At 30.6% G+C, this 26743-nt stretch overlaps 1 protein-coding gene across 3 annotated transcripts in view; it reads right to left on the bottom strand.

Moving 5' to 3' along the window:
• LOC127715033 (LIM domain only protein 7-like) overlaps positions 1-26743 on the bottom strand; it is a 225582-nt gene that overhangs the window by 189041 nt on the left and 9798 nt on the right. For all 3 annotated transcript variants that reach the window (XR_007988082.1, XR_007988083.1, XM_052221051.1), the window contains exons 2-4: positions 24772-24845; positions 23200-23269; positions 16980-17089 (exon numbers count right to left, since the gene is read on the bottom strand). Coding sequence is in view for 1 of the 3 variants with exons in the window: in XM_052221051.1 (XP_052077011.1) it covers positions 16980-17089; positions 23200-23269; positions 24772-24845 (254 nt within the window). In the remaining 2 variants the exon portion in view is untranslated. The remainder of the gene's footprint in view (positions 1-16979; positions 17090-23199; positions 23270-24771; positions 24846-26743) is intronic.

The following is a 26743-nucleotide window of genomic DNA, read 5'->3' on the forward strand; positions in this document are numbered from 1 at the left end:
TAAAAAAAAGTCAAATTTACTAAAATAAAATGTCACTAATAAATTAAAGTGACGTTAATTTGTAACAAGATAATCATGATAACATAACTTCAATCTATAATCATAACACCATAGAAGACAATTCACTGAAACCTTATACAGTACAAGTGCTATGTTGACTTATTGGGAGATCTCTATCTGAAAAGTTTGCTTTTTAATTTTCTCTCAACCTGAGTATTACAGTTTTCAAAATTAAAGCAAAAAAAAAAACAAAAACAGTTTTAAAATGGTCATTTTAGGGCAACACTCTAGTTCTCAAGATTTTAGTGATAACTAAATGCATTTGACCCCTAAGTTCAATCTTCAGTATTGGGTATTATGTTGGTTGACAGAAGGAATCATCAAATATATTTTTTAAACTAAATACCCCAATGGTGATTGTGACCAAGTTTGGTTCTGACAACAGATGATAGAGCCCAAGTGATGGCAATAGCTAAGACTACCCTTTGGGCCAGGTGCGCAAAACATTTATTTTTAAATTGTTTCAAAATATTAAGTAGCCCATATTTAAAAGAATGTCATTGGTACTTAAAACTGTTATGATTGATACACCTCAATTAAACACAGTAAAGGTTTAGAAGTGATCCTATCCTTACATTATTTTTCAATGTATTCAATATCTTTAGACATTGAAACTTCAATAATCTGGATTTAAAAGTTATTTACTGAACATTTTCCGACATGCTCTACATGGTCAAATTTTAAAAACACATCTCACCTATAAGAACAGCTTATCATAACAAATAACCACCTGTTTAATCATAGGTTAATCTGCAGGCTATTGATGAAATCGGTAAAAAATTAAGTCTACAAGTTCTGACAAATGTACCTGTCCAAGACATACAATATATAAGGTTGATTTTATGTATTGATAGGTTTTAATATCATGTTTTGGTGTGACCTTATATAGTTTTATCCTCAGACATAGATCTATAGATAAAGAATCAATATTGGATAGGGTTATTATGCAAGCCCACATCAATTGATCAATACAGGTAACATTCCAAAGATTTTTAGAGGCCCTTAGGGGATAATTTTTTGAATTTAATAAAGATGTCATCAAATTATTTACATACAGTGCAAAATCTTCTATAAACTTCCTCTTTTAGTAAAACCCAAATGCAGTATATACTTATACATGCTTGTATCGCCAATGAACTTTCAATAATAAGTTGAAACTTTAATAACTCTAAGCCCCTCCCACTTTCCTTGTTAATAATTTCTTCTGTAATAATTCCATTTACAAATATAGAAATGGCAACAATATATGGAGAATTCAATATCTATGTTTTAATGACATCGTTTTCCTTACAGTAAAAAGCAATCACAGCAAAACTCACAAAAGAATCAGTGAACCTGTAATTTTTTATTTCACTTACTGATAATAGTTAGATAACTCTACCCTTACCTGACAAAAGAGAGGTCCTGCCCACATTGAAAATCACTGATCACACCTATCAACACCCGATTACCAAATAAAGCGTTACCTGCCGAAAAACTATAATTAAATTTTTCCACACCTGACAACTCTACACTGGCAAAGTAATTAACAAAACTCAGGTATTGTCAATTCTTTCCATGTTTACTGAACAGGTAAAATATATGAACAGACATACATTTCTGTTGTTAAAATCCAAAATCAAAATAATTTTTACCGTTACCCTACCTATGTGTTAATTGCTATACCTGTAAACACAGGAAATGACATCACATGTGGATAATATGTAGATATATGTATACTTACCTTTGATAAGCATGTTTTACACTTCAATCAATGCATGTGATACAGTAATATTGATCTCCAGGTAAAAACACATTCTACATTTTCAGACAGAGTTTGTTCAAATGTAAAATTCATAACATAATTGGCTTAGAAACTCAGTAATGTGTTCAATTAAAGACATAAATCTCACTGGACTGAAAAGAAAGCTGTAAAAGTCTTAAAACATGCAAGTTACAAACAGCAATTTATCCATACAAACATCTTGACAAGGTTATAATTCAATTACATCACTTTTAAATGGATTCATCTAAATATTACATAATGGCTGTTTCAATAAATATTGCAAAAGATTTCAAAATCTAATACTAATGAAATATTTGAGTTTTTGGTGTCCAAGGATTACTTTTTCATGTATCACACACTTGAAAACAGCACGGTGAATTAATTTATTTGCATTTATTGTATAATTGGAAGAGTTAACATGAAGACGAGTTAGTATTTAACTGTAAAGTTCCATAAAGTCGTTTCAAGGAGTGTCGGAATCATACAAAATTTTCTTTTTTCATCTGTAAAGTTTTTAAATGTTATCACTTAAAGTCCACTAAAATATGCCTTATATCAGAGGAATCTGATGTCTTTTCAAAGAATGAGGGGTAACGTGCAATATCCTTGTCCATCCATCAGTTTGTCTGTCCATTTGTAAGTCCCTACCTTTCATTACATACTACTCATGCAGCTTGACCTAGTATTAAGAAATGATTTGATAATATGTCATACTTTATTATGTTGAGTTTTCAGATCTGCCAGGCAGTCACTTCCTGTTTGACCAGCGATACTTATTTTTTTACACACACTGTGCATGGACTTTTGGTCATATATATATAAACACTAGAACACACCCGAGATTCTGTGACTGAATTAAAGTACCTACGCCTTATTTTTAGCCTTGATTTTTAGTATTCTTTTTGTCATTTGATAAAGTCATGCTGATTATAAGGTGCACTATTTTCTCTGCTTTCAAAATCTTCCTGTTTGAACCCGTCCTGGTTTTCTCACTACAATATAGTAGTGGTACTCCAGATAGTGGAGGGAAGAATAAAGAAGAACTACAACCTTGAACTACATGTGACATTTACTATTGGTATCGGTATCGGATTAGACCCGGAACTTGTTAATTATTGGTAATATTAATTGTGTGGAAAACAAAAGGGTCTGGAATGGTATAATTTTTTAATCAACACCATTGTCCTATATTAGTTATATATAAAGTTGAATCTTTAATTCAGCGTTTTTACGTTATGCCGGCGAACAAATGAGAAGTGGAATTCCTATACCTGTTTGGTTGCAAAGTGTTTTCATGTTCTTATCACATATACATTACAAATGTTTTATATGCAATAGAAAAATATACCTGCAATACTTTTATGTGATACTCAATGCAACCAACCTCAGCTCATAAACATAAATTATTACCAAAGTGAGGTTACTATTCTTTTTTTTCATTTCTTATTCTTTCTTTAAAATATACCTTAGTTCAGTTCAAGGCTTACAGATTTAAAAGTTGTTTATTCTAAAATTGTTACAGAAAAAATTGCTTTCCGAAGGACTTATTTTGTGTACTAAGTCTTATTGTAAATGTCAACACAAACAAGTCATGAAGGTACAACCTTATAGTAAATGGGTTTTAACTCGCATTATAAAGTTTTAGTACATTTTTATGACCTAATCTGATTTAAGAATCTCATTAACGGACCATTACATTTTTAAAGGTGCGTAACTTTTACTATCAAATTGGTAATAATTTTTACTGATGTCAATTAATTTCAATAACGTTTATTATTTAGATATACAAGATAAATGTAATTTGAAATTCCAGCATTGTCACAGGAATCCGATTATTGTCTGTGACCTTGATTTAAACTGTTTTCCCCCAAAATGACCTTATTTGGTAATTCATCTTAACTCGTATCAGTGAGAATTTAATAAAGTATGCACAGCATTCCAAAATACAACAATATAAAACCTCATTGATATTTCTTTTCATGACAATGAAGTCAAACTTGTATCTTCTTTCACTTTAAAAGGGTAAAAACATATTAGATCAGACATTTTTTGTGGTCTTAATGGGGGCATGTCCATGGATTGACTTCCCTCAGGTTAATGCAATATTTCCATGAAAATTTGCAATAAAATCAAAATAACATTTATAATTTATGTGCAATCGGTGTTTTTTTTTTATATTGTATATTTTAGATGATTAATGGTTGATTTTTCAGCATTTTTTTACTATTTCAATGGTAATAAACAGCTGTTATCAATTAACCTATCACTTGGCTTATATTCTTTTAAGCAATTAAATGAAATCAGAAAGGCTATCCTTTAACAATTTGTCTAGTTTTTATACGACCACAAAAAATTTTGCGGTTGTATATTGGTATCACGTCGTCCTCAGCATTGTCCAAAGACATTTGGTTTCCGGACAATAACTTTAGTAAATGTAAATAGAAATCTTTGAAATTTTAACACAAGGTTTATAACCACAAAAGGAAGGTTAGGATTGATCTTGGGGGTTATAGTCCTAACAGTTTAGGAATTAGTGGCCAAAAAGGGGCCCAAATAGGCATTTTTCTAGTTTCCAGACAATAACTTGTGGAACGGTGTATGGATCTCTCTGAAATTATACCACAAGTTTCCATACCAGAAAGGGATGGTAATACTTAGGATTGGCTTTGGGGGGTTATGGCTCAACCCGTTTAGGAATTAGGGGCAAAAAAGGGGGAAAACAAGGGTTTCCTGGTTGATGGACAATTAAAAAAAGTACAATGTAAAGTTTGGATTACCTCCCTTACACTGCTTTTAAATTATGTTAAAGAAATGTTGTATTGTCTTGAGGTGATTTGCTGTCAATTTATTTTTAGAAGTTACCATTTAAAAATACTGATTAAGGAATATTAATTTTAGCCATGATTATGTATGTCATTTTCTATTTTAAGACTTTTATGATGTATTTAAATGGGTAATCATGGTTGCAAACTCCATAGATTATGACCATATCTTGAGGGGGAAAAGGGAGGGGGGGTAAAAAAGAGATTGTGAGGGGGGGGGGACAATTTTTTCTCATTTCAGATGTCAGAAATAAAAAAAAGAAAATTTCTTCGAATAAATTTTTTTGCCAAAAAAAAGGGAGGGGTAACATTTTTTTTTTTTTTTATGGGGGGGGGGGGGGGGTCAATTCCCAACAGCATAGTGTATTGCACAAAAGCAAAAAATTGAATATAATTTCAAATCATATAATTAATTCTAAGTTCTTTGACTACAGTTATTCTGTGTCAGAAACCTATTATGTGTCAAATATTTAATTACAATCCAAATTCAGACCTGTATCAAGCGCGAATATTGTGTCCATTTTTGCCCCAACTGTTCAGGGTTGGACCTCTGCGGTCGTATCCAGCTGCGCTCGGCGAAGTAATTTATTTTAAATACTGAGGTGGGGTTAAAATACCATATGATTATGGACAATATTTTTGAATAAATGCTTAAAGATTAGTTTTTCATCTTCCCGACTTTGTTTTTGTTTGTTTTGGGTTTTTTTCCAAGGAGGATCGGGGGAGCCTGAATTTGACACATGAGAATTGAATTAATGCAATAACCATTCCTAAGGACTGATATGTTACTTATTCTAAGATTTACACATTATAAATTCTTTAAGCTTCCATTTCTTTTCTGTTCTACGAGCTTGCCCTTAAGTTCTATAATGGCTTGCACAAACCTATAATGACACAAAGCAATGGTAATTACAATTCAATAATAACAAAAATAGAATGACTTATTCAGACTTCTTAATTGGAATGTCTGTTTGAATTCCATACCACAATATGATTAGCATTAAGGAAGCTTAGCATTTATAATATCTGCAAATACTGCATCTCACAACTACTTATTTACTATATTTGTAGCTAATACCATCGAACAGACAGCAACCAAAACATCCCTCTCATTAAATCTATTTTAACTTAGGATAAGTGGAATTCCCACCTGCCAAATACAATCATTCTTTTAGAAAAAATCATGTCTGTAAGGCAGTTAAAGGATGTTAAAAGAGTCATCATTGGGTCAAAACCACCCACATCCAACTTCAATATAGCACTACAAATCAATTACTTGTTGTTTAGAAAATTTCAATAATGTGGTCAGTGGTCTTGTCTGCATACCTGTCATCAGCTGATTGTGATAGGTAACATGACCTCAATTATCACCTTGATTTACAAGAAATTACTCTTTAGCATGACATAGTCTGGTAGTAACCACCAAACAAAACACATCTACTTGGCGGAAATTGTCAATAGCTACAAAAATTCCTAAGGCAATTATGATGAATTTTCAATGGAAATGTTCTCATTAATTCATGTCCAAAATAAAATATTGTTATTCATATTTTCTGAACTATAAAATGCAATTTCAAGATCAAGTGAGAAAGGAAGGTCAACATCATAATTGTTGGAAGATCAAAATAAAATATTTAATCTTCAATAGTCCCAGCATTTTCCAATTACTTCAACAAATAAACTTTACTATAGAAAATAAAAGCATCCATAACATTATATATGCAGACAAAGTAAGATCACAAGAATTTATAAACCATTGTTAATAAAATGTTATTTGGTTTGCTAAAAGTAACCAAATGTCTTTTTTTCTATGGATATACTCAGCGGAGGACTATATATCACTTAGCAATAACTTTCATCTTTTTTAATCAGAACTTTATTAAGGCATTTATATACATTAGGCTTTGATTTTAAACAATATATGTATTTCAAATGATCCAACATAAAACCTGTATAACCAATCTTTATAAATCTATTTAAAGAAATATCTTCCTATCAAATTCTTGTAAAACACATTTGTGTCACATTAGAAAGTATATTATGAAGTAAAGAATACATGATGATGTGCAATAAACGTCCTGTTAACCTGTCGAAAATGTCACACCTGCTTCCAAACCTAAATAAACCTTAAACCACAAAGTAAACAGTATTATGTCTATACCACTAATAATGACTCACACTTTATCCCTTATAAAGCATCTAAAGTGTGACCTTTCACCTCTGTCAAAACAAGTTACAGTAAGGTAAAACAGATGATAAAAAATCTTATTATGTGACTGAAATAATTCTATACATAATTTTTTATTTAATTTACACGTTTATTGCCCATTGAAATGCTGTTGTGCAATCATCCTTGGGCTTTTCATCAACTCTGCAATTTTAACACATCATTAAAATTCACTGCAGGACTTTTGAGTAAAGAATTATGAACATTAAGATTCCTTAAAGAGTAGCAATGGGTGATCACAAGATTTTTACTCAACATATAGAAACCCAATAATCATTTTTTCTACTTAATCAAATATTTAATGTGGTACAATAGTGCCAAATACCAGGTTATGATTTCATTATGTGTTACATAAAAGTGACAATGAAAGATTGAATGTAAGTTCTAAGTATTTGAGAAATATTTTCAAACCTACTTGCCAAAATTTTAGAGTGTGAAAGCTAAATATGTACACTTTCACATTGGAAAAGATTAAAGACATCTTTTTAACTGAATACAAATAGTCCAGATCTTGTATCACATTCTTCTTTCAATGGCAAATAAAGAAATAAATGTGTGAATTTATTCGTAACATTAATTGAGCCCATAATGCTATATCTATCAAGATTAAGCTGATTAAGCAAAAATACTTTATTTTTCATGCGAAGATTTTCAAATATTATTTGCATGATAATTCAAATAGTTCATTGAAGTATTTTTTGTTTCACATTAGTATTTTTTGTTTCACATTAGTATTTTTTGTTTCACATTAGTATTTTTTGTTTCACATTAGTATTTTTTGTTTCACATTAGTATTTTACAGAACTGTTTATACTATTTCATACTAAATAAAAATACTTTTTAAAAGTTAGTTATGCTATGATCTGGGTTTTCTTGTATTAAATTACTATCGCCACAGTTTAGCCTTTTTAATGCACTAATGTGCCATCATCATTCACACTTCTCCCCTTTCCCTTAAAATTAAAAATAATTAATGTAATACAGATTATTTCAATTCTGTTAACATAAATGGAAAAAGCTGAACTACCTCAAATATATTTCTGATTTAAAAAGTTGTCTCCCTTACCTCTTTTTTCAAAACTTCTTGTTGCCCTTTATATTTGTAACTATTTTAAATTTCAAGAATATAGTATAGTATTTTAGAACAATCAGTGTGTATTACTCATATTCAATCAAGAAAGGGAAAACTCTGTTCTTATGTAATTGATTTAAACAAAACCTACATTTTTTTTGCTTTACACTTCTCTCATGGCTATCAATTTTAAATAATAATATAAACGAAGTTCTTCATTTAAAAGGTAACATGGTCTGTCCTGATCAAAAGTATATAAATGTCTTATATGCATATATAATAACTATATGCAATATTATATATATTGTGTCATGAAAGGTTTGTTATTGCATGATCAATTCAGTATCGGTATATCTATCAAAGAAAACTTGATCTTTTGTCATGTTTGTTTTAAAGTGATCACCCATACCAAAAACAAGCAAATTTTGAAGTACTAATTCAATTTTAAATGTACCAGACCAGTGAGCTTCTTGAAAATATATTTATATCATTTAGTAATCATCTTTCAGCAAACATTCTGGCTTTTAATATGATGGACTAGCAAGAAAATACTTTCTTTAAATGTGATAAACAGTTCCAAACAAAAAAAACATTTTGTTCTCTTAAAATCCAAATCTGTGTAAATTATAAGAAAGAGTTTAATGTTATTTTCCCATACATAACAATAACTTTATTTCCATAATTTGTCAAGATCCCCCACAAACCAGTGTCTACATGGTACCTGGGTACCAAATATCTATCATACTAAAACTTTACACAAGTTATCAAAGTGCATATGTAGGTTTTTCAGTATTTAAACCATGAAAACTTACCAAAAAAGATACATCAAACATCACAACAAAGGTGGTAAAACTGCTTTGATTTCTCACCTTTCTGACCTATATTAAGTTGTAGAACACCACATGATAACATTGCACATTCTTAAAAGTTAATCAGTAAGCATGCTCTGAGCATCCTTTAATTCAATGTCTGCCCATTACTGTGGGAATATTTATCAAATATTTGAAGCTTTCAACAATTAATCTGTTGACAGCTACAAATAAACAATCACAACTCAGATATTGCAATGTGATTTAACTACAGGCGATGTCCGCTTTAACTACAGCGGATGTACGCTTTAATTACATCGGATGTACCTTAAACTACAGCGGATGTGCAATCTTAGCTAAAATTGCAATTGTATTTTATCTACAGCTGTCTCTATGTTAATTAATAATCATGATAGAGAAAATCGAAAAAACAAGTTCCAATCAAAAAATTCTAAATGTCTGTTTGTTTTTTCTCAGCCACAGTATTCCACGGACATCTGTGGCAACTTTTATTTTCTTGTTCGATTTTCAGTGGTTATCATGTTGGCTACTAAGCTGCACTGTCATGTCAAAAATATAATTTTGCGACATATAGTTTAGACTGGCAATGGTGGAAGTTTTGTGCATCCAAAAAACAGTGGAATAACCTAACATTTTGCGTCTGTACCAATTCAGGCTATCTTGATTATGATTTGTTTATATTGGTTTGTCTATTTGTTTACCAGGTGTTGGGTGTTGGTTTGTACTATCCCATATTTTTGGTATTTTTTATGTACTACTATATTTTTAACCCAAGTTTTAAGATAGAATACTAAAATGACTAAATGCTGGATGATCAGAAATAAAGTCCATGTATAGTATTATTATTACCTATAAATTACATAATTTTTGAAGATAAAAACACTGCTTCTTCCACTACTTTAAAATACAAGTTCAAAGAAATTATCAACTTGACACATGTAAATGGTATTCAAGTGTGATCGTAGTACATGTATACAAATAGTTCCTTTAACATCTATATGAAATAAACATAAATTTGGAAATTTTAATCGCCATAAAGCAACTTAATAACAACTTTTATTGGTATGATCAATTTCCTTTAAATGACTAAACATCAACCAAAAAATATGCAAAATCGGCAAAGGTGCAAAAGTATTTAAAGTCACAATGCAACAGTGATTTTAATGGGTCTTTATGATTCATAAATAACCGATCAGCCGAAAGGTTTATATGTGCCTGCAAGGTATAATATTTAATAATACTTGTAGCTTAGGAGGTATTTAAGAAGGTATAACATCGAAACAGACGACAGGTGTTTGATATCAAAATAACAAAATGATCATTTATATGCACATTTTTATATAGAATATGTATGCATTTTTTGTGCGAAGGAGCAAGCTGTTTCCATGTTACATATAGGACAAAAGACAATCTCCCAACTAAGAGACTTTAAGCATTATATTTCCGAAGGGTGAGAGATATGCATTAGTGTTTATCCTGCCCAAAAATTATTTTCAATGACAATGAAAGTATTTTTTTTTTCTATATCATGTTTTGACTCCCACAACTCAGAATTAATCAAGTCTATATTTTCGTTGCTTTTTGAATGATTCATTTTAATTAAGCCAATGAGGTAATTTCTTTGTAACCTGAGTTCATGTTAATTAATTTCTTCCTTGATTAAGGACCAAAAGAAACATAAATTTAAATTTCAAATAAAAAAAAAATCTAATGAAGAGGATTTTGATATCAAATATTTTAGTAAATTTTAGAGTCAATAAATGTTCTTCTTTTTGCAGACGTGTTAATATTCAATAATAGTACAATAAAGACTCACAATCTATATAAAATCATAAGAAATTTTTGCTCCCCTCACATAATTCAAATTATTCTTCAACATTTTTGTTTGACTCACCCTATGGATATCTGATGGGTCTCCTACATTGTTTGAACAAGTAACCGAAGTCCCGTTTTATTTGCATACCTAAGCTTTGATGCACTTTGTACATGTATTCTAAAAGGAAATGAATCCAGGCAACACAAAAAAGATACACTGTCATAAAAATCCACAAAAATATAATATATGACTTAACTTACCCTAAAACAAATTAAATCAACTTTGATGTCATATAAAATTCCACCCAGCACTATCTCTTTCCTTCAGGGAATAAACCACACTACTTGAATTCTCCCCCAACAACTTAATTCCACGATAAAAAGGTAGATCACATAATATTGTCAACGACAAACGTCAGTTAGTCTATAGGTAACAATATTAAGAAGAATATAGTCCTCACATTCCTTCTATTGTTTCGTATATGTAAAGAATACACAAGTACAAGATCAACTGACAAAATACAAACAATTAAATCCCGCTAGCTTCAATGTTTTCCCACACTTCACCGAGCACCAAAGGAACATGAAAACATATTAATTTATTGGTAAAATCGTTTTACCCTTAAACAGCTCCCCAGCCATTCATGCAGAACAAAGTCGTGTGATCAACTATTGGGTAAGGGACCATAGTATAATCATATTTACAAAAGACGACTGCAGTTTTTTTTTCTATACAAGGACATTGAAACCTTGCACAATACTGAACAAAAACAAAAAGAAAACTTTCCAAGTGCACAATACACTTCATTGAAGAAGAAAATTGTGTATTCATCTAGCGATGTCTAAACATGTTTTTTTTAAAACAAAACCTTCATTTTTCTTTGATGGCTGATTAATTTGACAAAATCCCCCTGCTTTTTCATTAACCTATTGATATGTGACTAGATAGGTAACATGAATTAACTTTTAAATTACTGTGTTCTAGTTAGTTGCCCCAAGTGAACATGGATTTTCTGTCATATTTAGTTAGATATATATTTGGCATGAATACATGTGTAAACGATGTAATGTTCTACAAAATTTCTTACAAAATTTTACATGATAAAATTTAAAATGGAACGCCCATCATTTAAAAATCCATACAATATTTAACGATGTTTTATGACAAAACATGCATGTTTGACAACATATTGAATGCATGTAGTGTTTCTGATTTTAACATTCAAATGAAAATGATTTACCACTTGAAATTTTATTTAGGTCTCATTGTCAGAGGGGCAAAAGGACCCTTTTCAAGACATCTGGATTGGATTTTTTTTTTTTGCAGGAATGCAGGATTTATGTATCAAGTCTTTGATGAAATTAATGATAAATTTACTTTCAGGATCTGGGAAAGAATGTTTTATTTCTTTTTCTGAAATTCAGGATTTAGTGTTTCTTTTTCCAGGAATTCGAGACGACATCCCCTCTTACAACTCTTTGGTAAGGTTTTAAAAGAAAATAATGCATTGGTAGCTTAAATATCTTAAAAATGCCAAACATTTACTTAAAGTTTCATTAAAAACAATATATAATCAAATATTTCCCAACCAAATTTAGTTTTCAGGCACTCAAATAGAAATAAAATCTTTTTGTATTAATAACATGCAGAACCTAACACTGAGGTATAATTTTTTTTTAAATTGGCCAACCAGAATCAGTGACTGCCATTTTTTGCCAGGTTATTCCAATGAGGATCATTTATAGTGAACCCTAAAATCATCATTACTGCAAAGTTTAACTAACACAGTTTCAAAAGATGATAAAAACGTGATTTTCTTAGGATATGCATGCAAACTGTATTGGCAACCTAAAAAATGGCTAATCCCACAGGCGTGACTATTAAATTCTAAATAATAAAAAAAACAAAGGATATGCGGTATCCATCCATGACACAAAATCAGTAGCCCACTACAAAAATTTAGATTGGCAACAACTTCATAAGGTTTTGGTTTGAGAATTGTCTGAAAAATGGTACATAAAATGCATACAAAAATAAAAGTTTGATGTAATTTTAACAGCATAACAGTCACCATACTGACTTAATTAGCTCAGTATCAGAGATTATTAGTGCTAAAGATATTTTCCTTTATCTTCTTCAAAATGACTCAAGAGAAAGCTTATATTAGTATAGATTTGTTATATATCATTGCAGAATTGTCTTCAATTCCACAATCTAAAGTCAACAGAAAACAAATTTTTGTCATGTTTGATTTCACATCTTTTTATAAATCACATGCAGGAGATAATCCAATATATCATACAAATTTGTATTCTATCAAGCTCAATCAAAATAACTAGACCACATGGAGTTCAGAATGCAAGTCAGATTAATTATTTATTCTTAGCATATAAATCTTAAATTCCTTTGACAACTGAGAATTTTTATCATTTATTTATTAGGGCTAATTGTTAATATCCTAGTAGCATAGTCTACTATATTCATACCATTAGAGACAAACAGACTGAAGCTTTTTAAAAACTTGTCAAATAAATCAATTTTAAATGGGACAAAATTTGAAAATAAAATCTTCACATTCTTACAGAAATTGAAAAGAAAATCACAGGCACTAGGGGAATAGACCCCCCTTTTTCCAAATTTTTTTTTAATGTGTTTAATTTTTATTTAGTAAATGTATCCTTTAATATTTTAACTTATTTCCATTATTTAAAGTGTTCTTGCACTTAAAACCATACATCATTATGGTAACAGTACTATATATATATCTGTATGATGCCCCTCTATCATAAAAGAAGTAATCAGAACTTCCTTGATTTTAAAACATCTTATTACACAAACATCAAAGTCACAATTGTATTTAGTTTGCATTTCTGTTTCAGCTTTTATCTTTCTTGAAATAATCGGAATTTTAATTCAACCTCTTTGTTCTTTATTAGCTTGGTGGTAATTTTTCAAGTAGTTTGAAATTTGGGGATTGGCAATTCCACATTCCTTGAAAGATCCTTAAAGGTGTTCTGATATTTGTTATTTGCAATGTACTTTATTAGAACTCAGCCTACATTAGGTATTTCATGTGAGTGTTTTGTAGAATTTGTTTCTTTGAGTCTGTTGCATATACACATTTTGTCTGCCTCTTATGTTAATCCATTAATGATATATATATGCTAATTAAAATTGATAGTTAAATTTATTCACAACTATTCTAGACTCTTGGACATAGAGAGCCTGAGACATCCTATAGATGTTCATGATGTCAATTATTGAAGGCCATGTTTTGAAGTGTAGATGTCTTTTCACATTTTGTGTCATTGGTTTGCTGTCTCATTCATGCATAATCCCAAATCCTTTGTATTCATAAGACTGGCACAGTGATTTAGTTTGTCAATTACTTACAGGATTCCAGTGGCATGAGTAAGGTAATACAACCTCCCCTTTAGGTCACAAGGTCATATTCAAAATTTGAAATTTCCTACAGTCACCAGGTCACTTTTAAGTATTTAATACATTTAAATAAAACACTCAGTTATGAAAATTTTAAAAGGTCACAGGTCCTTCAAAATGAGACATCTCGGGTCACAAGGTCTCCTGCCAAACTTGCCAAAGTCGCATATAGGATTTCACCATGTGTATCACATCTCCTCATTTTTATAGACATATTTCAAACATTTAACTGGTTCCATTACAGAGCTGTTGATTTCTGGTTAATACAATATGTTTTCCAAGTTAAGCAAGGTGAAAAATTTCTGTTATCATATGGTCATTATTTTTTCAATATTAGTGACACATCCTTATAAGTACATCCCCTATTTGTTAGTTCTTTATTGAATCAGTCTCAGGGTAAAATAAGTCAGCATCTTATAAAAAGACAACACATTCTTGATGAAATTATACTAATAAATTTTACACATGAACATAAAGATATCAATTTTATATCTATATCCACAAGACATTCCTGGACATAACTGTTAAATGAAGGACTGTTTTGCCAAATATTTTTCTTTCTAAACAAACATTTAACTTTATAAAAGTGGTTCTAATGATAAACATCTACATTTGTCACTGTGGATGCTGTCCCCTTAAATACAATATGTACCCTTATGTCCTTCTGCTCATTCTGTCACAGCTGAGACAATTGAACAAAATAAAATGCATTCCTTTCAATCTCCAAAACATAAATGTACAATGTCCACTTTGCAATCATGCCCCTTTTCTGTTGTTTGATCTTTTATTTTCATTGCAGTGCCTATACACAAAATTATAGGGCTGCCAGGAATAAATCTGTCAGAGACTCGTTACACCCATGTTAATATTTGGTAAAACTTACTACTAAACATTTACAAAAATTAAACCCAAAAGACAATGTTCTGTAAATTGTGTTTTCAAGCTAGTTTGCAAAAATATTATTTGGTGCAGACTGTGTTGCAAATCTATAGATGTTCAGCATATACCTCCCCCTTTTTTGTTGTTTTCCCGTAAAGAAAACAATATAATTTCTCACCGAAAAAGTGACATTAAACTATATCATTATTTTTAGACTGATAATGATAATTTAGTTTGCAAATCTGAAACATTTAACCACTTGGTAAGTCAGTACATCATTATCCTACCTTGTATAGCTTCCTTAACCATTACAAGCCCAGTTACTTATTTTTCTTGCTAGGGTAACATATGTAAAATGATTAAAACATCTTCAAGCTGAAATTATACACTGTAATAGATTACAGAAATGTTCTTGTTATAAATGTAATTACCATTCATTGCAATAATCATTATTCATGTTATTAGGTAATTCAAATCTTTAGAAAAATTCTACAATAGTTTAAATGTAACACAAAAGTCTCTTATTAATGCTCTAATTATCAAAGCCATTGACCAAACACTCCAATCCATTTAAAGAATACAAACTACCTTAGTGGACAACCTGATTAGGACTAATTCTTGATGTGAAATGACATAGAGTTACACAACAGTTCAATCTGAGGTTACAAAAGGGAAACCACAACTACTGAGACTAAATATACACTAAGTAACAGCCCTGAATTTTGTCTAGTAACCATACTTTAAAAATTTAATCTTTCAAGTATCCAAATTTCCTATTAATTACCAAAACTATAAAAAAATATATGCAGTACAAATGTTTGCCCTTTATCTGGACCTCACATTTTTCCCATTCAAACAACTTCTAGAAAAAAAACTTCAAACGATTTCAATTTAATTTGTATTACAAATATAGAAATGTCACGATTCAAACTTTTCTATAAAGGGAGACCTAAGCAATTGACCAATCAAGGACAAGGTAGACATTATTCACGATTTAATTAGTAGGTCCAATCACACGCTAGTTCTGTCTACACAGAATACATGACCTTTTATGTCATAATAACGCAGAACTGAGAGACCTCCTATGGGGTAGTTATCAGTCTGTTGTTCTAAAAAGTGTCAATATTGTCGTTTTAACAGTCAATTTACTTGCAAGTTCTATACTGTCTATATGATTTACTTAATAGTCAAAATGCCAATCAGAACACCAGGTGAGATCCTGAAGGTCTTTACATGTAAGATTATTCTAGAATTTTTTTTTAATTCAAGTCATTCCAAATTGCATTTCAACTGCCACAGAACTTAACTATGCCAGAGTACAGGTATAAGAAATGAATTACATTCTCAGGATTGTTTTACTTACTATATTTAACATAGTTTGTTAATCTATAAGTAAACATACGTTTTTTATTTTCTAATAACAGCCCTGTGTGTCTCATGATAGCATTCTCACCTTGAGTGCAGGAAGTTAATAGTTTCAATTAATAGGGGATAACTCAAAAAAATTAAATTGTGTCACAGCATTTTGTGATCTTTTGTTGTTTGAACAAAATGGTCAACTTAAGAGAGTCCAGTTTGTGCGATATGGTTTTCTGAGACAGTTACCTTGTGAACTAGAGTGTTGAAAATCCTGTACAGCATGCTATTCTAGTACCAAACAGGGTTCACAGGTCATTTCCCATTCTGAATATGCATTAAATACTGCCACTGGATATTAAAGATCTATCTTTTCATGCTACTTTAAGAACTTAGGTTGATGCAATTTGTACTATTTTGCTTTATTACATATTGATAAATTGTGCATAATTTGGTAAGTTATATCTTTTTTATGAATCAGTTAACAAGGCATCGATTCAATATAAACAAAACCTCTAGTAACTAATTACTCTGACAGTCTTATAATAAAAGGAGTTGAATCCTTTTCCAATCCCATCCAAATACAATCACAGAAAAACTTGGATTATGTTATGTATGAAAACGTTTAGATATAAATTGCATCTACATGTGGAAGTTTTATTTGTGATTTTTTTTTCCACATGTTGTTTCTTCTTACAACTGTTAACTTACTGTGATATGGCTCTCTGGGATAAATCTTCAAGGTCACAGGGGTCAAACAGCTGATTCTCTTTCAGTCCAAAGTTTTTCTTACAAGCATTGAGAAATACATTAATATTGTCCTAAAATATAAAAATATTTTTGAATAAAAAATGTATTTACTGTTATATATACATTTATCTGATAAAATTCTGCCATATTTAATCAAATTGCAAACACTGAAGTTACTGTTGTATGTGTTAAGCCACATTGAAATTTGAAATCTTAAAGACCCATTATGCAAAAGAGAGTCACACTACATTTTGCGATGCAGATCCAGGATTCTGAAAAAGGGAGCCCACCAAGGCAACTTTAGGGCATGGACTTTTAAAAAGCCTATGCATTTATATTCAACCAATTAAAAACAAACAAATACGAAAGAACCTCAAAAAACTGCAAAGATCATCTAAAGCAGCAATAACCGTAAAATGGATAACAGGAATTACCAAAAATACTAGACAGTACATTTGACCAAACAAACCACCAATCTATAACAGAACCTCAAAAAAATAAACTTACAAACAAAGAAAAACAACAAGTTCCAGTTTTTTTGGTTTTTATTCGTTGTGACTCAGCTCCCACAAACACACCCTTTAACAGGTTAGAATTCAGTCTTAAAATTTGTGTTACTCTAAGAAAAATAACAGCCCAGGAACAGAACACATAACCTCCTGCACTTCAGGCAAATCTGCTGTCACAAAACTGCTGAGTCAGTGATTTTCTGGGGGGAGAAGGGAGAATTACAAAAAAATATTCTAAGAAACATGTGAAGTAAGATGTAATAGCACCTACAGCTGCTATAACTATGATCATATGACAAACAATCTTCAAATTGATCTTTTTGAATACAGATAATGAACTTTTGTAAAAGGATAGTGCTTTTAAAATAGAAACAGAACTCCTACTTTTTTTTAAAATGCAGTTTAAATTTGAAAATGATTTAACATTATTATATCAGATATGCCACCCGTTTAAATCTTTTTAAATAAACAAGCTGTGTTTGCACTAAATTAATGGTCCATGGTGTCAAAAATGCAGTGTACTTTTGAATATTTGTGAAAAAAATCTATTTACTTGGAAGTTTCAAGTTCCGCTATCTGATGTAAATTTTTTAAATCTCCAATAATTGACATGTGCATAAAAGAATGATGTATTGTTGCATAGTCACCCGACACAAAAATGCAGTCGTTTATTTGTTAAGGAATACGCAGTTCATGACTCTTTATCCTACACTATTATTAACAAATGGTATGTTGAAATACAACTTATTTCAAGAAGTATTTCTTTCTGTTCATTAGTAACCTCATATCTTCCAAAACATTACAGAAATTTTATATTTCCTCAAAAATTATTATTTTTCTACATTCACTAGATGTTTTTCTCTGTTTTGACTGCATTTGTCCTTTGACCCCCAGAAACACCCCAATGAATTTGACCTTGATTTTTACATCAATGAGACAAATAGGCGTGTCATCCTGGACATGCAAACTACTACTTACAAACCAATTATGTTGAATATCTTAAAGGAACCAAATTTGTATGGAGGCCAAGTATTCTGAAATATTTTACTTATTATATCGAATAGGGACAAGACATGATAATAATGCTTAATACATGCATTATTTTACATGCATCCAAAATGATATATACTAAACTTTTTTCAACTAACTAATAGTTTGTTCTTATGTTGTGCTGTTACACCACTGTCCCGGGTTAGGGGGAGTGTTGATCGCTCACAAACATGTTTAACCCTATCACAACCTTTATGTGCCTGTCCCAAGTCAGGAGCCTGTAGTACAGTGGTCGGCCATATTTGTTTTTCGTAAATTGTCTTGTTATAGATTAGGCTGTTAGTTTTCTCAATTGTTTCATATTTTTCATGTCAGGACTTTTATAGCGGACTATATGGTATGGGTTTTCTCATTGTTGAAGGCCGCAGTATACGGTTGCCTATAAGTGCTTACATCCACTTCATTTGAACTTTGGTGGATAGTTGTCTACTTGGCAATCATACCACATCTCCTTATTTTTATACAAAGTACATATCAACCTGTAAAAGGGTGTGCCATATTGTAAAGTTTCAATAATATCCATGATGTACCAAGATATTGTTATTAAACCTTAAATAATTATACCCCTATTCTGAAGACATAGCTTAGAGATGATAGTTGCAAATTCAATTTCAAATTGAAATTTTCAACAAAAAATTCTCTGGATTATAAAGTTTGAAATCCTCACATATATCTACATATAATTATGAAATATGAATGTTCATTCTTTGAAATCTGAAAAACATAAAATAATACAAATCAACCTTAAAATGGTCTCTATTTGTTTCTTAGCAAATTTGATTCCAATAGCTACTATTTTCTTTTAGTAACAATTTGAAAAATGAATTGATAACTTGCAGAACATTAGTTAAGTATTAAAATTAATTTCTTCTATAACTAAATGTATAATAGGGCAGTAAGTTTTATGTTCAATCAAAAAATTTAATTGTTTCCATAATTGCCAGCACTTTGCAAGATATCACATGAGAGTAAAAGATCTTGACATATGGAATACCGTTACAGTTTAGTATTTCTAAGAGATTTTAAATGCTCTTTGTTGATAATGAGATATTTTAAAATGAGTAATTTAATAATACTGCTTTATTCTAAATTGCCCTGAACTTGTTAACAAAACAGCACTAGAATAAAGAATGACTACTAAAATCTTTTATAAATTTTCTCAGTCTTCTAACTGTTTTTGAGAATTTCTAATTACATTTCTAAAATACATACAAGAAAATTAAAAGCTAACTTGTTAAGTTGGTAATGTTTGATTAAGACAGATTTTTAAAGTATAAAATGGTTTCATAAACTGTCAAAAAACATCTTGTGAAGAAAATTACATTTGTGTGGTGTTTACTTTTATCTTTAAATCAAAAAGATTTTCTGTCAATAGAAGTTCAAAATGAGTTCACTTTATTCAGATATAAAGTATATTTGCATATATGTTAAGCTTCTTTCTGACTTAACAAAGATCAAATGTAAGTACTCTAAGGTCACTATCCTATAAACTTTTGATTTTCAGGTATCCTGATAGCCTCCCTTTCATCAGTGTTAAAGAAAACTGAAATAATTATAAAATTCAATGAAAATCAAGTTGGCACATAGATATCCTTTGCTCAGTCCTACAACTATGCCCAAGAATTTGCATCAAAATGATGTTGGATGGAAAATCAGCTTATCACCAACACCACTTAGGAAACACAAAATTTTCAAATAAATTTGTCACTCTGTAGGGTTTGGATGCAAGACTGTTGCTGGTTTTCATTCTAGAAGCACTTGAAATTTAGTTTTACTCTGGGTGAGTTAACGCTTGACATTTTTGTACTAACAACAGTCTGACGTCAAGACTGTATGTAGATCTCTTGATGGTTCTTGGTTATTTGTGTCACTAGGTTGCTGTTTCAATTACTTAAGTTCACAGAAGGAAAAAAAAATCGAAAAATATAGGCCCCTAGCTATGACTAGCATTTTCTACCTAAAATTGATGTGCCTCTTGCGTCATTACACTATATGCATATGTTTTATAACTATAATGACCCATTTGTATTCATTATAAAAAGAAATGATCATTCATATTTTCCGTCATAATTCAGTAAGAATTTATATATCGTATCTGTCTTGTTCTTTCCATCAAACACACACACATATCATGTGCATCTCTACAGTGGGTATTAAACTTACATTCTACCCTATATGCAGTAATATTAGTTTCACTTGAAATGGTACATGATTTTCAGACGATATTTCTTGTATGGTACATAATAATAAAATTGTTGAGAAAAAGTTTAAATCCGTCATCTAAATATATGCATCTTGCCTGGTCTTGAAATTATGTAATGATAAAAAAAATCATCAAAACCCTCATAATTCAAGTCTCATTACCAATTTTGTTTATGTTCCAAACAACATAAATAATTTGAATGGTTTACGGGAGATAACTCCATTTTTTTTGTTGAAAAAAAATCTTCAATTGCTTTAACATGAAATCTATTGTAAACCTAAGGTCATCAAACTAATAGTGCAATACACTTTATATGTTAAACAAGCAGTAACAAAAATGTAACATTAGAATATATTATAGACAGAAGCAATCAATCTCATTTTAACAATAATTTATACAACATTCTTGAGCTGGGCTGAAATGAAACATTTGTGATGTAATTTCAATCAAGAGAATTTTTATCTGCATGGTCAGTGACACAGTCTTTATCCTAAATTCTTGTTGTTTTTTAAACTATCGAGTAAGTAATTATTTGGAAAACTTGTACCGGTACATTATTTTAATGCAGTGATTTTAGGAAATTGGAAAAAAGAGGATATATGGTTACAGAGTACAATGTTCTAAATAAAGTTACACGGGCACACCCATTCGTGAAAAGAACATGTCAGAGAAAAAACAAATAGCTGGCTATGGTTGATTGGAAGTGATGTCATTTGCATATTTTTCTCCTGGAAAGCATTATGAATAAAGTTTCCCACAAGCACAACTTTGTCCACAAAGTATATTTTGGAGACTTTGTTATTTTGATTAAAATTTTGGGAAATTTCTTCATAATTGCAAGGTATAGTAAAGAAAAACCCACAAAAATCACCAAGAAAAGCTATTGGATTTTATATTTTTTAAGTGTGTTAAAATCTTAAATAGATATTGCACTCCTATTAAACAACAGCAGTCATTCAATAAATAATTTATCTAAAGAGCCATTCAAGAAAGTATTTCCTAAAAATAGCATTGTCCCCAATGGGGCCAACATTTTGCACTTAAATGCATTCTTTTCATATTGGAGACATGAATGTGTTAGGCTCTGATCCTGTCCATAACATGATAGTATTATATTAGGTTGTTGGTTTTTTTTTCCAATCATATCTTGCATAATATTGTTGTAAAATGATGCCCTTTATGGGTTCTTGATTAGATCAATAAAATTTTTATCTTATTCTTATTGGAGACACTGGTTCCATAATATGTTCAAAGGGAAACAACTCAATATTACCCAATATCTTACAATATCTTATAAACCTATTGCTCAAAATAATGTAGGTATATATTTTGTAACAGCTTGTTTCACAAAAAATATTTTAATTAAAATTGATGAAAAGTTATAACGAATTGTTCATGAGTTTTGAGGTTTTTTTTCTTGAAAGAATTTTTGTGACAACAGTCACAGAGAATATCAAAATCTAAGAATCTTAGCAATGTTATAAATATACCTAAAATCTTAAATGATATTGTTACTGGTGTACTATGAACATATAAAATAAAGGCAAATGAGAAATAAACTAAGATGGCAAAAATTAACATTACGTCCTTATTGCCATCAAATCTGCAAGAATTGAAAGATGTGTCATGAAGGTTACTGAAATATTTGGTATTACATTTTAAAAGGGTTATTGTACTAATATTTAAGAATATTGTCCAGAGCAGTTTATCACACATGCCCAAGTATATGGTTAACTTGAACTATTGGTCTTTGTGTGATGTTTTTAATCAGATTGAGAGATGTTGAGATGCACAATGTTTTAACAAATGACCATCTGGTAAAGGTATTTTCTACATTTGGGTTTTTTATGTGACTAGTGTGGTGGGAAGTCAAAGACTCTTCCACTTCAGCAGCTATCTTTCTTTGTAGGTGAAAAGGAAGCCAAGGGCCTAAGTATTTCCTGCCAGTACATAGCCTCTGCATTATCAAGACTTCTACAATGCCTGTTCATGACAGCAGACATTAATAACAAAGGTCCAGCAGCATAGGCAAATTGGTAGAAGATCTAGGAGTAGCAAGAAACCTAGAGATGAAGAGTGTACCGGTAGGCGTAATTTTGTCTGGACATGCCCAGGCACTTATCAAAGAGAGGTGAAAGATACCTTTGGTGTAAAAGATGGCACGATGAAGGTTGTCAGTCAGTAGATATAATACATTGTGGAAAAGAAAAATCTTATATAGAATCAAAGGTGGTAGAAATCCTGATAACAGAATTCTATTGCTCTCAAACTTTAAGATTGAGAGGCAGTCCAACAGCCTGTCTGTGTAAAAACAAAATGCTACAGCAACTGTGAGCCATATCCAACACACAGTACTAACAGGAGTTGTGAGTTGTAAGTTTTTAAGGTGATATCTTGTGTATGCTATGACAAAACTTACCAATCCAGCCAATGGTGTGGGCAGCTTGTTGATCCTTTTAACTGACCCTGTCTTTAAATTGTTCAACAACCTTCAAGTAAACAAGCAATGCTCATAATTTATAAATGTTTTTTCAAAAAATATAATTCTGTTTCTCACAATATGAATTACACCTTAAAGTTTGAACCTCTCACATGCTATTTGGTAATTTGCATATTATAGGCATGTGGCTGTAAGTATGACTACTATATAAACATTTCCATTGACATAAAATGATAGCCTGTATTATGTTATTACCTTATTATGTATAACATGAGATTAAGGGTTATAATACACATATGAGACAGCAACTGTATTGTGTAGTATGTGCAGTCATCCATGACATACCCATTCAAAATTGTCCATTGCATCTTATCAGTTTATGTCAATGAATCATACTTTTGTATTTCTTTAGAAGGCAGTATTTGACATTTGAGAATAATGATACCATTACAGAATATTATTATAAAGTCATGTTTGATATCACTTTCATATAGGTCAGATTATGAGGACTATAAGTACTAATTTTTGCACCTTTTGTTAGCGGTATACCATCTTTTCCGCAAAATTATTGTTTTCTGTTTGGTATTAAATTTATACTTTTAAAAGATCCATTTTGTAACATCTTGTGATATGTTTATTTGGCAATCGCCAATGGCAGTCAGCAGGGTTTAAGAACATCTGTTGTTCGACCTGTTAGTCAAATGCGTTTTGTTAAAATATACTTTTTCACTTTTTTGGTCTTTTGGAGAATGTTGTTTGTGCTGTAATTAGACCCCTCTATCAAGAAATTTGTTTTGCATACACACGTATAAAAATTGCAGTTTTTATCCAACGCAATCATAGGTTTGAACGTTGTTTTCAATTTAGACTTCATTGTACATATATATGTATATATATGAAACATATTTTCCCAAAATATACAACATGTATATTTATATACCTTTTCAAAGTTTGCAAAGAGAATTAAAATATAACTGAAGCATTGATTATAAATATATATTTTTTTAGCTCCATCTGGGTCTAATGTTCATTAATAGAACTGATTCCCTAAATTCATGTAATCTTCTGTAATTCTGACATGTGCAGTTGTATTGGAACCATTCACTCCTGAATTTTATTTTTTCGCAGGATTCCCTGGCCGAAATTTTATTTGCACTAGCCATTTGCCTGACCGGAATTTATTAAAATTGTGCCACAGCAAAAACAACCTCATAGTTTTGATCATTGAAATCTCAGAAACAGGTAGCAAAATTATGCAGTCAAACTTTGATCAAATGTAGATAAATAACACTATGCTCAGGGAAGACCATATGATATGCCACCTATTTTAACAAACATACTGGATACTGAGGACTTCAAAGTACAGTGAAGATTTTAGTCAGTCTCTTACACTAACTTTTATGAACTATGAAGTATTTTTAGACTTATCAGTAAAAGCAGAGAAATCATGACAACTACCCACAAATACTGGCCAAAATTCTGTATGTTGGAACTTCTTTTACCTACCAAAAATATATACCTTATTTTCTAAAGTATATAAGTGACACTTACTCACACAACAGTACCCCATTCTCTAAGGATTTCCTAAAATCATCTGGGTATTGGAATTTCTTTCTTGTCACAGCCTGCAAGACAAAAAAATTAATGAGTTTGAGTTATCTCCCTTTTACAGAGAAAAATATCACGAATGAATGATTAGGTTTTATTTTGCTGACTGTACTAATATCTTTGGAATAAATGTTAGGAAGAACCACCTAACAAAATTTCTTTTATTCATTAAGTTTTATTTAACATACAAGTATTTAAAAGATTCAAAGGGGTTGGAAAAATAATGCCAACTTATTGGTGATTGGATACTGTAACACAAATTTGATTTTCTATATGGCTGAATAATTGGACATTCTTTGCTTTTCAAATTTTAATTTAATACAAGATGACACAATATTGATATATACAAATTGAATATAAATATACAAAAAAATTATTAAATCACAAACCAATTATAATTGATTATACAGGGTAAAGAATCAACCAAAACATCTGGTGTCATATTAGCATACTAAACAAATATATATACTGACATTTAATAGAACTATCTACATTTGTCACCTATATGATGTTCTATGACAAATGACAACAGTAAATTGATTGATAATTGACAACTTTACATGGCCACCTCTATGCATATTTATATTATATATGAATAAAAGGAACTAAACTGTAATAAAATATGAGACAGCATTCCAAAAACACAAAAATGACCCAAAGATATATAGGGGTCAAAATTACTGTCTTCCACAATAGACAAATATCTATACAAAAGGTAAAGCTCTAAATCGACCCATATGTCTACAAAAATTCAAAGTTTTTTAACAGCTAAAATCAAAGTTCTGCCATCAACACCAAATTCCCTAAAGGAGTCAGGACAAATGACAAGCTTCCTGACTGTAGACAAGCACATGAACAATTTTGTTGCGGTTAAAGTTGTTTAGAGTAATTAAATCTAAAATCCTTTTTTATATATATTTAATCACAATCTGTAATATGTTTATTATCTGTGTTTTGTTGGTCAATTAAGACTGAGCTGATATGATTATTTGATTGGTTGACTGTTGGTTGCTTAGCCAACTTAGTGGCAAATATTTAATGACTGTCCACATAGTAAGACTAATATAATACCACCTGTAAATGCATTTTTAAATTGCTGCTGTGAAATTAAGTATTTAAGTAAGGACACTTTGAGATATTTGGCTTTTTGATCATTCAATGTTAAAGGTCAATCAACATTTTTGGGGTCAACAGTCAAAGCTTCAAAGATCTAATCATCTAACCTTACTGACAAATCACCTTCCCATAATGCATCTGCAGACTTAGTTTGGCTTAGTTTAGTTACCATAAGTTATCCAGAGAACAGTAATATGCCCCAAACACAAATAACTATCATAGTGGTCAAGGGTCAAGGTCAATATCAAAATGACCTGATTCTGGTATTTGATAGATCTGATCCCATGATGCTTCTGAATACAATTGTCAACTAAGTGCTATAGCATAAAAGTATTGCAATGTTCACAAATCAGACAGTGTTTTACTATCATAAAGGTGGAAATCAAGGTCAGTATGATGTTTCTGCATACAGTTTTTTCAATCTTAGTGCTACGGTACAAAAGTTATGCACCAAACACAAATCAAACAATGTTTTACTATCATAAGGGTTACAGGTCAAAATCAAGGTCAGAGTGACCTGACTTTGATATAAGACACACCTTCATCCCATAATGTATTAACATACCAAGTTTGGTAAACATAACTATTAAGTTCTATAGTTCAAAAGTTATATGCAAGACACAAATCATTTTTACACAAGGTTTCACTATCATGTAAGTCAGAGGTCAGAGTGACCTGACGTTTGGTTTACAGACACACCCCAGCCCATGATGATACTGAATACCAAGTTTGGTTAACTTAAGTTTTAAAGTACCAAAGTATTGAGCCAGACACAAATTGGACAAGGATTTACTTAATT

This window comes from Mytilus californianus, unplaced genomic scaffold, assembly GCF_021869535.1.
Source record: "Mytilus californianus isolate M0D057914Y unplaced genomic scaffold, xbMytCali1.0.p SCAF_9, whole genome shotgun sequence".
NCBI classification, from domain to species: domain Eukaryota; kingdom Metazoa; phylum Mollusca; class Bivalvia; order Mytilida; family Mytilidae; genus Mytilus; species Mytilus californianus.